The sequence below is a fragment of the Chaetodon auriga genome, chromosome 18, assembly GCF_051107435.1.
Source record: "Chaetodon auriga isolate fChaAug3 chromosome 18, fChaAug3.hap1, whole genome shotgun sequence".
Classification (NCBI taxonomy): Eukaryota; Metazoa; Chordata; class Actinopteri; order Chaetodontiformes; family Chaetodontidae; genus Chaetodon; species Chaetodon auriga.
Window position 1 is genome coordinate 2118215 of NC_135091.1, and position 13150 is coordinate 2131364.

The window sequence follows — 13150 nt, forward strand, 5'->3', positions numbered from 1 at the left end:
GCCTTTTTTCTCCAGAGAGAGGTGTGGCACGTTGACTAGTCACAGCACAAAGTGGAAAGAAGAAGTAATAACCAGTGATGGAACAAGTAGATCTTTAATAAGTAGTAATACCACACTGACAATATCCAAGGAAATTTGACTTCAGGTATGGAAGTAAAAGTACTCATGCAGCAGTGAAATGTGTTTTTCTATCTGCTGTTTGTGGATTCATGTTCCTGCTGCGTTCATGTGTTTGTTGCGTTTTACTGCTGCAGATGTTTCAGCTTGAGCTCATTTGAACTCCTTTATGTCCTGTTGGCTGCTTTCATCTACAGCCATGCATCATATTCTATCAGATCATCAGATGTTTGCAGCGTGGCTGCCCTGTGAGAACCACGTATCTCCAAAAAGTTTGATGAGCTCAGAAAAACAGGCTGTTTTCAGCTCTGCGACGATGCATTTTCAGCTGATCCGAGAGGCTTTTTAAAGAGTTTATTGAGCTGAAGACATAAAGGAACACTTCATCCTTCAGTTAATCACAAACATTCAAGAACTGACATATGAGAGAAAAGAAGGATGACAGTCACGATGAGGAAGTGACACTTTGATAAGTAGAGGAAGTAGATAGAACATTTTTCTTTCAGAAGTAAGAGAAGCAGAGAAAGAGGAGACAGAGGCACGATGGCTGAATTCAGATGGATTAAAATATCAGTATTTCTGGTGCTGGTGCTTCAGTTTACGGGTAAGAATAAATATAACATGAGTGAATAATAAACATTTATAAAAGTTCATTTATCAATATCTTGAATGTTATTAACTGACAACCAGGTCGTCTGTTTGTTCTCCGACAAGGCGAATGATGAGTTTGATGAACTCTTGGAAATGGATTAACAGTCATTAATAGTGATATTTCTCTTTATCCTTTACATTTCTGTCTCCTCTCAGCGGGACGAGACTCCGTCATTGTCAGACTTGGAGATGAAGTCACTTTGCCATGTGACAGTGTGACAAATGATCAGACCAGCTGTGACAGGACAACGTGGACTTTCAGAGTTTCAAGACGTGAAGCAGCAGCAGGGCTGGTTAATGCGTCAGACAGACTGAGCGTCACAGAGAACTGCTCCCTGGTCATAACCACGGTCACAGTCGAGGATGTTGGTCGTTACACGTGTCAAGAGAAGAAATCAGGAGAAAAACAGGGTTCAGACTCTGTGGTTCATCTGTCTGTTATCAACAGTGAGTATTTACATCAAAGTGTTTTCAGCTCAAACTGTCACTTTAGAACAAAATGCTGAAACATTACAATAATTCTGATTCCAGTGATGAGGCTGATTTTACTCTTGTTGTCTTTCTCTCATTTTCTCCAACTTCTTCAGTGACTGAACGTAAGAACACTGATATGGTGACGTTAAACTGCTCTGTGTGGACATATGAACGATGTACACTCAAAGTGCAGTGGTTATATAATGATGAAGACGTGGATAAACATAACCGAGACATCAGGACATCACAGTCAGGCTGCTCTGCCTCTGTGAAGTTTCTGTCTTATCATTACATTTACAAATCAAGGTATAAATCCCTCAAGTGTAAAGTGACCAATGGTGACAAAGAGCAACTGTTTGACTTCATCCCTCAGCCCTCAGGTGAGAAACCAGGTGAGAATATGTTGAGCTGTTTAAAGTCACTTCACACTGACGTGAATAATAAACTAAAATATTGGTTTATTTTATGGATTTAAACACAAGTTTTGTACTGAACAGTTTGTTGAGCTGTGTTCATCTGCTCAGGTGAGGACAAAACAACAACAACAACAGAATCATCAGTGACTAAATTAACCAGAACAACTGAAATCAGCACGGAAGCAGGAACCATCAGGAGAACGTCTGCAATCCAAGGTGCTTCAACAGAACTTAAAGGTTCAGGCTGAATGTTTTCATGTGTCTGTTTCTGCTGAATTCACAGTCAGCAAAGACCTGCAGGCAGAAGAGCGTTCAGATCCTGACGGACACTTTGTGTCTCTGCTTCATGTTTGGACTTTTCTGCTTCGTCTTGTTGGTCAGCTGCTGCTGCACTTACTGGTTTTTGTGGAGTTTTCAACCTCGTTTCAACTGTGACATGAGGCTGAAAGCTCTGGGAGGAAGCAGTGAGTGAAGCTGAGCTCAGTGTTTGTCTTGTTGAGAAGCTGCAGATCGTGTTTTTGTACTAAAGTGTTTGATTTGTTTGAAACCATGAATGAAAATCTCATGTGATTCTCTTTCAGCTCAGTGACTTGAACAGATCAGACCGCTGCAGCCACAAAGCTTCACATACTTTCATTCTGTTTGCAGGTTGGTGGTGGTTGTGCATCGTTGGGGCTGTGGTTTCAGTCGCACTTTTAATGATTGCTGTGAAAGTGGTCAGAGGGAGGAGGACTGAAGGTGAGAGCTCAGGTTTAACTTTCATGAAGTTTTAATCAAACTAGATGTTCTGTTTGGAAGCTGAAGTCGACTCTTTTTTGTCTTCTCAGGGAACAAATCACGGACCAACGACAACGTGGTGAGTTTACAAACTGTAAATTTTGGTTCGATAGCTGAGAAAGGATGAGATGAGATAAACAGTGCTGACCGTCCTGTGTTCAAACTCAGCGGCTGCAGCCTTTAATCAGCTCTGACAGGTTGTCAGCTGGACATTAGCAGCTTCATAGTGACAGTATTTGTGCTGGTTGTGTTGGATTCATCCACTGGACTGAAGCTGTAGCTCTGAAGATGTTCTCCCATCACTCCACCTGCACCTGAATCCTGCACAGACTCACTGTCTGCGTTGTCCAGGTGTTTGTATTGTGCACCAGCACAAAGTCACCCTCTCTGAACTCTAACTGTGTTTTACTTTCTGTACAGTGATGAGTGACAGGATGTGCAATAACCATGAAAGGGGAAGTTAGATGATGCAATTGGACTTCACCAGAAGATAACATGAGTGTCAATAAGGGGGTCCTAACACCTGAGGTCAGAGGTCAAACCACCACAAATAAGCTAATCTACAACAACTTGAGACATGACAGGAACATAACATGACCTCCTCTGCAGAAGTGACGGAATTTAAAATGCTGACTGTGACAAAATAGGATGGAATTAAGTTTGAAGTGAGTCAGAGTAAATCCACGTTAGGACTGAGCGGCCATGTTGTCTTCTCTGTGCAGGCTGATCCTGTAGATGGTGTTTCCTACGCCTCCATCAGCTACACCAAGAAGACCAGCAGTAAAGCCCCGGTAAGCTGTCCGACTGCTCATACTTGTGATGTTGTGATGCTTTACATTTTGCTGTTTTTAATGTTGTGTTGTGTGTTTTGTGTGTTGTGCTGCACTCTGTTATGTTGTCCCAGTCTTTCACAGTGTTTTGTGTGTTGTCTTACGCCGTGTCATTTATATTGTGTTTTTTCCTGGCAGGTTCAGAGTAAAAAGGACGATGATGAAGGTGATGCAGTGACCTACACGAGTGTGAAAGCATCCTCCTGTGATCCCAGCAACCTCTACGCGACCATCAGCTGACCACACACACCAAACTCGTGTCACCAGATCTTCGCTGATGTCTGTTAAAGTTTTTTTTATGATCATTATCATTTAGATTATTGTAAAAAGCTTCTTCTTCTTCTTCTTCTTCTTCTTCTTCTTCAGAGGAGGAGGGTGTAGTTCCTTATTTTGTGGCAGAGTGTAAAAAGGAGGCGTAATAACTGAAGAGTGGTTGATTAAAATGTAAATGAGCATTATATATATAACACATTTTGCTTGATGAGCTTGCTGTCATGCACTTAATTGTCCTCCGTGGTGGATGTGCTGATCTGTGGTAAAACGTCATCAATATTTTTAATGGTTTTATTTTTTATTTTTATATTTTTACTGCTGTTGTTTCTGTTATCGTAGTTATTGCAGTTCAGTTAGCTTGGAATAGGAAAGGATTCATGCAAAAGTGACTTGAGTTATATCACTATGAATAATAAAGGGTAACCATGGTCACCATGAGGAAGTGATACCTTTCTGATCACAGGATGTGAGGAAAGAGAAACAGCTGCACAATAATTACATTCAGATTGTTGAGAGTTGATCCAGAGGTGATGACTAACAGTTCAATAATTTGGGCAGTGGTGGAAGAAGTATTCAGATCTTTCTTTTGAGTAGAAAAAGCAAAATCACAATGTAAAAATACTCCAAGCAAATTCTTACTTACAGGTAAACATTTTACTAAAGTAGCAGTACACAGTGTGTTGGCAAAATGGCCTCTGTCAGTACTACATTATTATATATTATACTATTGGAATATTTTACTGATGCATTGAAATGTAGGCAGAATTTTTCTCTTGATTGTAGCTAAAAATACCTATTTTAGATACTATTTGGTGTTTTCATTTACTGTGTAACAATGCATTGTATTTATATGCACAGTGTAGGTTTTTAAAATCTTAATTTGCAAAACATAGTATAAGTAAGTACAGTAACTGTAGCAAATACTATAATTAGGAATTGTACTATTGTACTTCTGTTCCTTTCCACCACTGAAATTTGATTGGAATTGCGCAGTGCATTTAAAACTTATGGCAATGTTTGTTAAAGGAGCATCCGTTACAAGAGTTAATTAGTGAAAATTATAATAATTTAAGAAGTGTATCTATCACCGAACCTGTCGAACACCTTTCCGGGGCTCTTTATTTTGAAAACCGTTTCTCGAACCGGAAGTTCCTGTCCGATGACCCAGAATTGACTTCCGGTGGTGTAATGTTCGAAGGATTGTGAATTTCATGCTGAATATTTCTTCACAGTGGAAAAATAACCAAGACTGTATTTTTGAAATCATCTTTATTTAAACAGCGGAGTGAATGAGAGCTGCTCGGTAAGTTAAAAATGTGAAATAAACGGAGGAAAGAAAAGGAAACGTTAGCGAGCTAATAGCTAACGTTTATTCAGGTGTCAGATGTCCGCGAGACCAGCGGCTGTAAACAAGAAAGCTCAACATCTTAGCTCTGTGTCGCATCCACGTCTGAAATATGAAACACAGAAACACAATAAACATACAAGATTTCTTAAATTAAAGTTAGTTTACCACATTTTTTCCGCCTGCCGTTAGATCCCATGACATTCTTTTTAGCATTAAGCTAGCTATGCACCGTTAGCCAAGCCTCTGGCTGTGCCTCCGGTTTTCGCTAATGTCTGGTTTTCTTACTCCTGTGTCAGATGTGACTCTGGCAGCCGTCGACCATGAGTAATAGCCACCCTCTGCGTCCACTGGCCTCTGTGTCGGAGATCGATCACATCCACCTGCTGTCGGAGCAGCTGGGAGCCCTGGTGCTTGGCGAGGAGTACAGCGATGTCACCTTCATCGTGGAGGGGAAGCGCTTCCCGGCGCACCGGGTCATCCTGGCAGCTCGCTGCCACTACTTCAGGTAACCGCGAAGCCCATCTTCAGTGATGATGATGATGATGATGATGCTTTTGTCAGTGAAATCTCAGTCTGAAGAGGTTTACATTTGTGTACATGTGCATTCCTGTGATTTTCGTTTTGTGTTCCTCTCATGTGTTATTTAAATGAGTATGTGCTGCTTTTGTTTGTCTGAATGTGTGTATATTATACTTTTGTTAATAAAAAAGGAGTAAGTGGTAAAAAGACATGAAAGCAGTTTAGGGGGAACATTTGGATTGGGCCTAAATGTCTAAACCAATGGTTCCTGTCCCTTCAGTTAGCACTGTCCATCCTAAAGATCCTTTAAGAAGCTCATCCTTAAGTGTTTACATCCACAAACCTCAAAGAGGAGAGCAGGAATGACTGAAATTTCTGTATAGGAAGTTAGAAAATTACTAATCCCTGAAAATAAAGTAGAAACCTATCATCTTTTCCCCTCTTCTTGGCTCCGTTAGGGCCCTGCTGTACGGTGGGATGAAAGAGTCCCAGCCCCAGGCCGAGGTGTGTCTAGAGGAGACGCGGGCCGAAGCCTTCTCGATGCTGCTACACTACCTGTACACGGGCCGGGCCAGCCTCAGCTCCGCCCGGGAAGAGGTGCTGCTGGACTTCCTGGGCCTGGCTCACCGCTACGGCCTCCAGCCGCTGGAGGACTCCACCTCCGAGTTCCTCCGCACCATCCTACACACCAACAACGTCTGCCTGGTTTTTGATGTGGCCAGTCTGTACTCCCTGAGCGCGCTCAGTGCAGCCTGCTGTGCCTACATGGACAGACACGCACCTGAAGTGTTGAGTTCTGACGGCTTCCTCATGCTCTCCAAGGTAAGAGTTTGCAGGATTGTGGAATGGCTCACGCAGAGTTGTAATCAGGGTTACGACTGCTTCATTCTTACATTAGGGCAGCCTTCATTCTTCATCTCTGTACACAGGTTTCTCTTTTGGTGTGACATCTGAGATACAGGGACCTGTAGTGGCAGACAGGTGATGTCTGTGAGACAGTGCCACAGAGTTGTGTGTGAAACCAGAGGGTCTCAGGACACAGCATATGCCACCTGAACGTTTGTTAAGCTAATGACACAGAAGAAGTCCCAAACCTACAGTCAAATCTTCCCAAAGTATTTGTTTTACAGTGATACGAAATGCAGGAAAACTAAGAAGCTACTACGTGTTTAATTTTGTTAACTTAAACAACTGTTTGATTAAAATATGTGTGTGCAGACTGCGCTGCTGACTGTGGTCAGGCGGGACTCGTTTGCTGCCAGCGAGAAGGAGATCTTCCAGGCCTTGTGCCGTTGGTGCCGGCAGCACGTGGAGGGAACCGACACCCAGGAAGTGATGGCAGCAGTGCGGCTGCCCCTCATGACTCTGACAGAGATGCTGAACGTGGTGCGACCGTCGGGCCTTCTGAGCCCAGACGACCTGCTGGACGCCATCAAGACCCGCTCCGAGAGCCGCAACATGGACCTGAACTACCGTGGCATGCTCAGTCAGTGCTCCTAGACCCTCATCTGGTTACTGTTCTTAATGATACTGTGAGTCACTTCAAATATCAAATCAAAATGTAATATAGTTTATTTCTGTGTTGTCTTCTTCATGGGTTTCAGTCCCAGAGGAGAACATTGCCACCATGAAGTACGGAGCTCAGGTGGTGAAAGGGGAGCTGAAGTCGGCGCTGCTGGATGGAGACACCCAGAACTACGACCTGGACCACGGCTTCTCCAGACATCCCATCGAGGAGGACGGCAGGGCCGGGATCCAGGTCAAACTCGGCCAGTCGTCCATCATTAACCACATCCGCCTGCTGCTGTGGGACAAAGACAGCCGGTGAGACAAACTAGCACAGCGGGGTTTGATTTTTTTTTTTTTTTTTGTTTTTAGACATGTACGGTATGATTCACTGTGTTTTTATTGAACAAAGCAGCACAAAGATAAGATAAGATAAGGTAAGATAAGAGATAAGATAGGACTCATCTGTGTGTGTCATCAGTGTGTCATGGCATGTTTTCTTGAGGCATTTTGTTCCAAAATAAAAAGACCAGCAGTGAAAAAAAACGCAGATCTTACATCATGATGCTCCTTCAACACTTTTTCCTTTCTAGGAAATTTTCTGTTTCTGTTTCTACCATATTTGAACAAGAAAGTGTGTACTGTGTGTAGTTTTTGCTTTTCAATGAGCCTCATCATACTGACTTTATACAGGGTAACAAACTGCGTCAGAGCTCGTGCTCTGAATCAACATGTCGCTCTTCATCACTGCAGGTCTTACTCCTACTACATCGAGGTATCTATGGACGAGCTGGACTGGGTGCGTGTTGTGGATCATTCTAAGTATCTCTGCCGCTCGTGGCAGAATCTGTACTTCACACCACGAGTTTGCAGGTAAATGAAACTAAACCATTTGGTTCATTCAGTGACGACCCTGAATCCAGAACGTTCAGACCAAAAAATGTAAATAAAAAACAGAATCAGTCATTTCTAATCAATCTGTGTTCAAGCGTGTCTGAGTTCATGTGTTCATCTCCTTCATCCTTCATGTGTTCACAAAGTGGTGAACTCGCTCCATCCTCTGTGATCGAGTCTTTCCAGGATGCCTCTTTCATACCCAGTCATGATCCTCTCACCTGTGACCAATCAGCCTGTTTACCTGTGGAATGATCCAAACAGGTGTTTTTGGAGGTTCCACATCTTTCAGTCTGTGAAACATGTTGCTGCATCAGATTCATAATAAGAGATATTTACAGAAATCAATGAAGCTGATGAGGACAAACATTAAATATATTGACTTTGAGCTGATTTCAGGTCAGTTTACGTCAAACAGGATGAGCAGGTGATCACATTCTGTTCTATTTATGTTTTAAACAGCGTCCCAAGTTTTTTGGAATCTTCTTTCCAAGAAAACCAGGACTTGGCAATAAGAAACACCTGTACTGACACGTGGTTTGTCATCTTTTGGTGTTCCGTCGTCTTGGCAGGCTGGAGGTTTTGGTGGCAAGACGAGTCAAAACAAACCCGATTCCATCTCTGTAATCTTTGCCAAGCACGAAGGAGCTGTCAGTGCTCTCTGCCATAACTTGCACAACAGCTACAGTGTTTTTGAGGTTGTCGTCTGTTGTTGTCTGTAGTTAACTTGGATTAGTGTTTACAAACCGCACTGATGTTTGCTCGGTCGAGGACAGAGAAGAATATTTCAAGCGTTTCAGTGTTTTGGTGCCTCGTGAGTTGGAGACGCTTTAGATTTGGAGTAACGTGTTGTGGGCACGCCTGGTTTGAGATAACAACGTAAACATCCAAACAGATGTGAGCAGATGTGACTCAAGCTGGCCTGAAGGAATGCAAGCGTGATGCTGCATCATCACACAAACACAACCAACCAACTTTCCACCGCCAAAGAACTGTTCAGTGCACGTTCTCACACAAGTTTACCCTAAAACAATATATTTACACCGAGTTAGCAGTTTATTAGGTACAGCTAAAACCAATACAGTCCAAGTCAACAGTCTGGCAATAACCCCTCCCTTGAACTTAAAGATCTCTTAATGTATGTTGATGATGTACATCAGTATTTATGCTGTAATTTGATTTTATCTTGATCTTTTCGAACAAGAACTCGCCTTTGCTTTAGCAGCTTATCTTAAAGCCTCTGCCGCTGCGTTTGAGCCTGGATGGAATCATTACCTGATGTTGCTCTTTGTGTCTCAGGTACGTTCGCATCGTGGGAACACACAACACAGTCAACAAGGTCTTCCACCTCGTGGCTTTTGAATGCATGTTCACTAACCGCTCGTTCACCCTGGACAACGGACTTTTGGGTAAGTTTCAGAAATGGACGAAGAAACAAATCTGGCGTCGTCACTACGTACGTGATCTGAAGTGTTTCTGTGTCGTTGTTGTGAATAAACCCATAACCCTGCATCAAATGTCTGCAGTTCCCGGTGAGAACGTGGCGACCATCGCGTCGTGTGCCAGCGTCATCGAGGGCGTGAGCCGTAGCAGAAACGCCTTGCTCAACGGCGACACGCGCAACTACGACTGGGACTCCGGCTACACCTGCCATCAGCTGGGCTCTGGAGCGATCGTCATCCAGCTGGCTCAGCCCTACTCCGTCAGCTCATTGAGGTAAGACTGAGCTCCTGACACAGCGTGGATCCATCAGCATGGATCCATCAGCGTGGATCCATCAGCGTGGATCCATCAGCGTGGATCCATCAGCATGGATGCTCACATCGTTAGAGTTACTGTTGAGTGTGTGGACGGCCCTTAACAGTCAAATTGAGCATCTTAAGCACATTCAGCATTAAATTAAGTATTTGTTCTTTCTAAATCAGGTGAACGTTGAATTGTATCTTGATTGCTGAGTCATCAAAGACCACGGCTGTTTGTCATCATTCTGCTGCTTCAGGTTTAAAACAGATCACAGGGCAGTTTGGACGTTTTAATGGCAGCTGTTTGACGTCGATGTGTGGCTGTTGGAGTCATTTTAATCTGCTGTCTGAATGAGCGAGCGAGTGAGTGAGATGACGGCGGAGTTGAAAACAGGCCGACAGTGTTTGTTGTTCCTTCACTTCCTCTTCCTGTTCAGGCTGCTGCTGTGGGACTGTGACGAGCGCTCCTACAGTTATTACATTGAAGTCTCCACCAACCAGCAGCAGTGGACGAAGGTGATCGACCGCACCAGGGTGGCGTGCCGGTGAGGCTCCCATTTCCTCCTCTGTCGCTTCCTTCAGCGCGGTGACTTCCTCCTGTTACCTGAACTCCGTGAACACATCACATCCTTCAACACATCTTGAATAACTTAAAAAATTCAAGAAATGTAGGTTTGTGTGTTGAAGCGTAGATGGATCCTCTACATAATTTCAGTGTGTCAGCAGGTCAGAGTTGCATTTGTTGGTCATTTGGCATCATTGCAGTTACCAACAGACGACACTTTCTCCTCTGAAAACCGTCCAATTGTGCAGGACCCTTGAGCCTCATGCTGTTTGCTGAAGAAGGAGCAGGCTTGTCTGGCAGGATGAAACGTACTCTGTTATATTCGGTTATAAATCTTCAGTTTTTGGCAGATGTGCACTTGAAAAGCTGTTGCTCCAGACTGTTTTTAAGGAACAGGAAATGCCAGGCTTAATGTCAAGCAGTTGACAAACTTTTCTTGTAAAGTCTACGAACAGGAAAATGTAATCATAACAAAACATTTAGACTGAGATACGATCCGAGCGTTCAGGACTTCAGCTCTGATGTTTCTTACCTCCTCTCTCTCAGATCATGGCAGACTCTGAAGTTTGATAAGCAGCCTGCTTCCTTCATCCGTATTGTTGGGACTCACAACACTGCTAACGAGGTAAGAACACTGTTCACTGTGGTCATCAGGCTTCTTTTGGAATCTGTTCGTGTGTCGGTGGGTCGTTTTAACGTTGGACAAACAGTGTCTGTAGTTATGTTAGCTGGTTGTTAGCATCATTAGCGGCTCGTACAGGAGTGTGTGTGTGACGGTGACTTCTCCTGTCCGTGTCTGCCTCCGGTGTCTCTTCAGGTGTTCCACTGCGTCCACTTCGAGTGTCCGGCCCAGCTGGACACAGAGGTGAATGAAGGCAGCCCGGGCCTGGACTCCTCTGATTGTGGGATCGCCTCCCAGCAGTCGCGACCTCAGCGACCTTCACGCACACACAGCCTGCTGCCCTCCCAGCCCTCCTCCTCCTCCTCGTCTTCCTCACAGTCCCATCATTAAGAGCCCCTCACGTTGGAAGGTGTGGAGAGGAAGGGAGACCTCAGAATGCCATTTTGCACAGCCTTCATCATCCAGACTGCACTGCTACAACGCTGCTAAAGGCGACTGTCTCATTGTCCTAACTCATGGTTCGTCTGTCAGAAGTGCAACATTAGAGACTGGTTTATCTGTAGCAGCAGCACTTAGGGCTCCAGTCTTCCCAGTTTTAAAACAGAAAGTTAGGAAATGCATCCACTGGCTCATACATTTTATGAAGGTACTTTTTAGCTACTAAAACTCAAGTTTTTTCCTTCAAAACCATAAAGTGGAATCTTTACTTCTCCAAAGATGAGGCACACACTGAACTGTGGTTATACTGTACCACCAAAGAGCAGTGAGACCAGGGTGGGGGGGTGCTATCTCAATTTTACGAGTTAATATTTCCAAAAGAGATGGATTTTATCCTTAAACAAGCTATTTTTTTAAGAAACTGACTTTAAATGAGTCTACTCACTTTTCATACCATCAGACTAAAGAGTAGCAGTCAAGTATTTTTCAAAGCTTGGAAAGAAATTCTTCAAACGGTTGCCAAAGCTGTGGAGCTCATGCATTCTGTGGCATTTGTATGCAATTTGCACTTAATCCAATTATGCATTTGCATATTAAGTAATAGGTGTTGAGTATTTGTTGACAGGCTTTCACACCCGAAACCACGATCTGTGGTTGTCACCTGGTGTGACTTTTTGATAGTTGATAAAATTCATACCTCAAGGAAAACCTCACTAAAGCTAAACTTAGATTGAATTAAGTGTCTTAATTTAGTATTTAAAGCACTTGAATAGCTTAGCACAATGATTTGGGGAATCAATTAGGTTGTGAAAATTGGGGCTGAGGGGCTCGGACCAAATTATTGTATGCACTTGGGCTACAGGGAAGAAAGTTTCTATACAGTAGATTAATGAGCAGCTGCTATCGGCACTTTATTTTACTCAAGTACACAGAAATAAAGGTTACAGCTTGGGTCTTGTGACTGAAGTACAGTGCTGAGGTGCTGGATTTGGTAACTTTCTGTTTGTGTGTTAAGTTGAAACGCCTCCTCGCTCTTGGAAGTGTCAGGTTTGAGCTGTGTTTTCTGTGTTTTTGGAGATTTGTTTTTGAATTAAGCTATCCGTGCTGTGGTTCCTGTTTGTTTCATTTGTTTCCTGATGTTGCACTCTTGAGTTGTTTGTCTTGAAAAACTCCTTCATTTCAAACCTTTTATTTGATGTTCAGTAACCTCAAACATGTAACTGCCCTGGGTGACCCTCTGATGTTTCTGCGAGCATTCTTCAGTCACCCCAGTCTACATTTTAGAAGATTACCTTTAGTTGGATAAAGTCTTCCTCAATAACTAACCACAGTACTGAAATAGGGCTTTGTTCAGGTTACATTTTAATGTAGAGAACACACTCCCCATCCCCCATATAACTTCATGTACGTGTATAGTTTTACTTAATATATGTGTTAGTTTTTACCATTGATGTGTGATTGCATTTCACTGCCTCTCGTTCAATATAATGCCTGTCAAAAATGTGATTATGGAAACAACTGACATTGCTCATGTTTATTTATGCGAGCGCTCAGGCTCGTCAGCCGGCCCGAGCCGCTGCTGTCAGACACAGTGGAGGTCTTTGATACAAGCAGTACGGTGATCTCTATCTCCTGGAGAGCCTTGTTACAGACCAACAGCGGGAATTTATCAGTCAACATGTATTCATGGCGCTCCGGGCGCTGATGCTCTGGTGGCCCTTTACAAAATGTTGATGTGTGAAGCTGCCCAAGGAGCTGTTTTGTTCTCATGAAACCTTTAAAAACATGTCATTTTCAACCTCAGAGAGCATTTTTGTCTTGTTTGTCCCGGCCTGTAGGAGCAGCAGAAGAGTGGAACAGGAGAGCTTTAGGAGAGAAGTGATGGAGAGCAAAGACATCTGTTTGACTTATACAGACACACTTCCGTTAAGCTTTGTGTATTTTGTGTAGTTTGTCTCAAATATAAGCAGGATTATTC

The 13150-nt window shown here is 43.4% G+C and overlaps 2 protein-coding genes across 3 annotated transcripts; both read left to right on the top strand.

Annotated features, from left to right (window-relative positions):
- The first annotated feature begins 32 nt into the window (after positions 1-32).
- LOC143336273 (uncharacterized) lies at positions 33-3972 on the top strand. Of its 2 annotated transcripts, none has more exons than XM_076756327.1 (8): positions 33-721; positions 925-1215; positions 1356-1634; positions 1767-1874; positions 2307-2396; positions 2486-2514; positions 3158-3226; positions 3404-3972. In XM_076756327.1, the coding sequence occupies exons 1-8, from the start codon at positions 661-663 to the stop codon at positions 3503-3505; spliced, it is 1029 nt and encodes a 342-aa protein (XP_076612442.1). In that variant the 5' UTR covers positions 33-660; the 3' UTR covers positions 3506-3972. The 2 variants fall into 2 exon arrangements, with proteins under 2 accessions (XP_076612442.1, XP_076612443.1); XM_076756328.1 differs by having other exon boundaries at positions 1356-1622; positions 3404-3939.
- A 720-nt stretch (positions 3973-4692) lies between these two features.
- btbd9 (BTB (POZ) domain containing 9) lies at positions 4693-12974 on the top strand. The gene is made up of 11 exons (XM_076756777.1): positions 4693-4841; positions 5183-5391; positions 5864-6227; positions 6624-6891; positions 7010-7229; positions 7665-7784; positions 9105-9214; positions 9332-9521; positions 9985-10092; positions 10659-10737; positions 10930-12974. The coding sequence occupies exons 2-11, from the start codon at positions 5207-5209 to the stop codon at positions 11122-11124; spliced, it is 1839 nt and encodes a 612-aa protein (XP_076612892.1). The 5' UTR covers positions 4693-4841; positions 5183-5206; the 3' UTR covers positions 11125-12974.
- Positions 12975-13150: the final 176 nt, after the last annotated feature.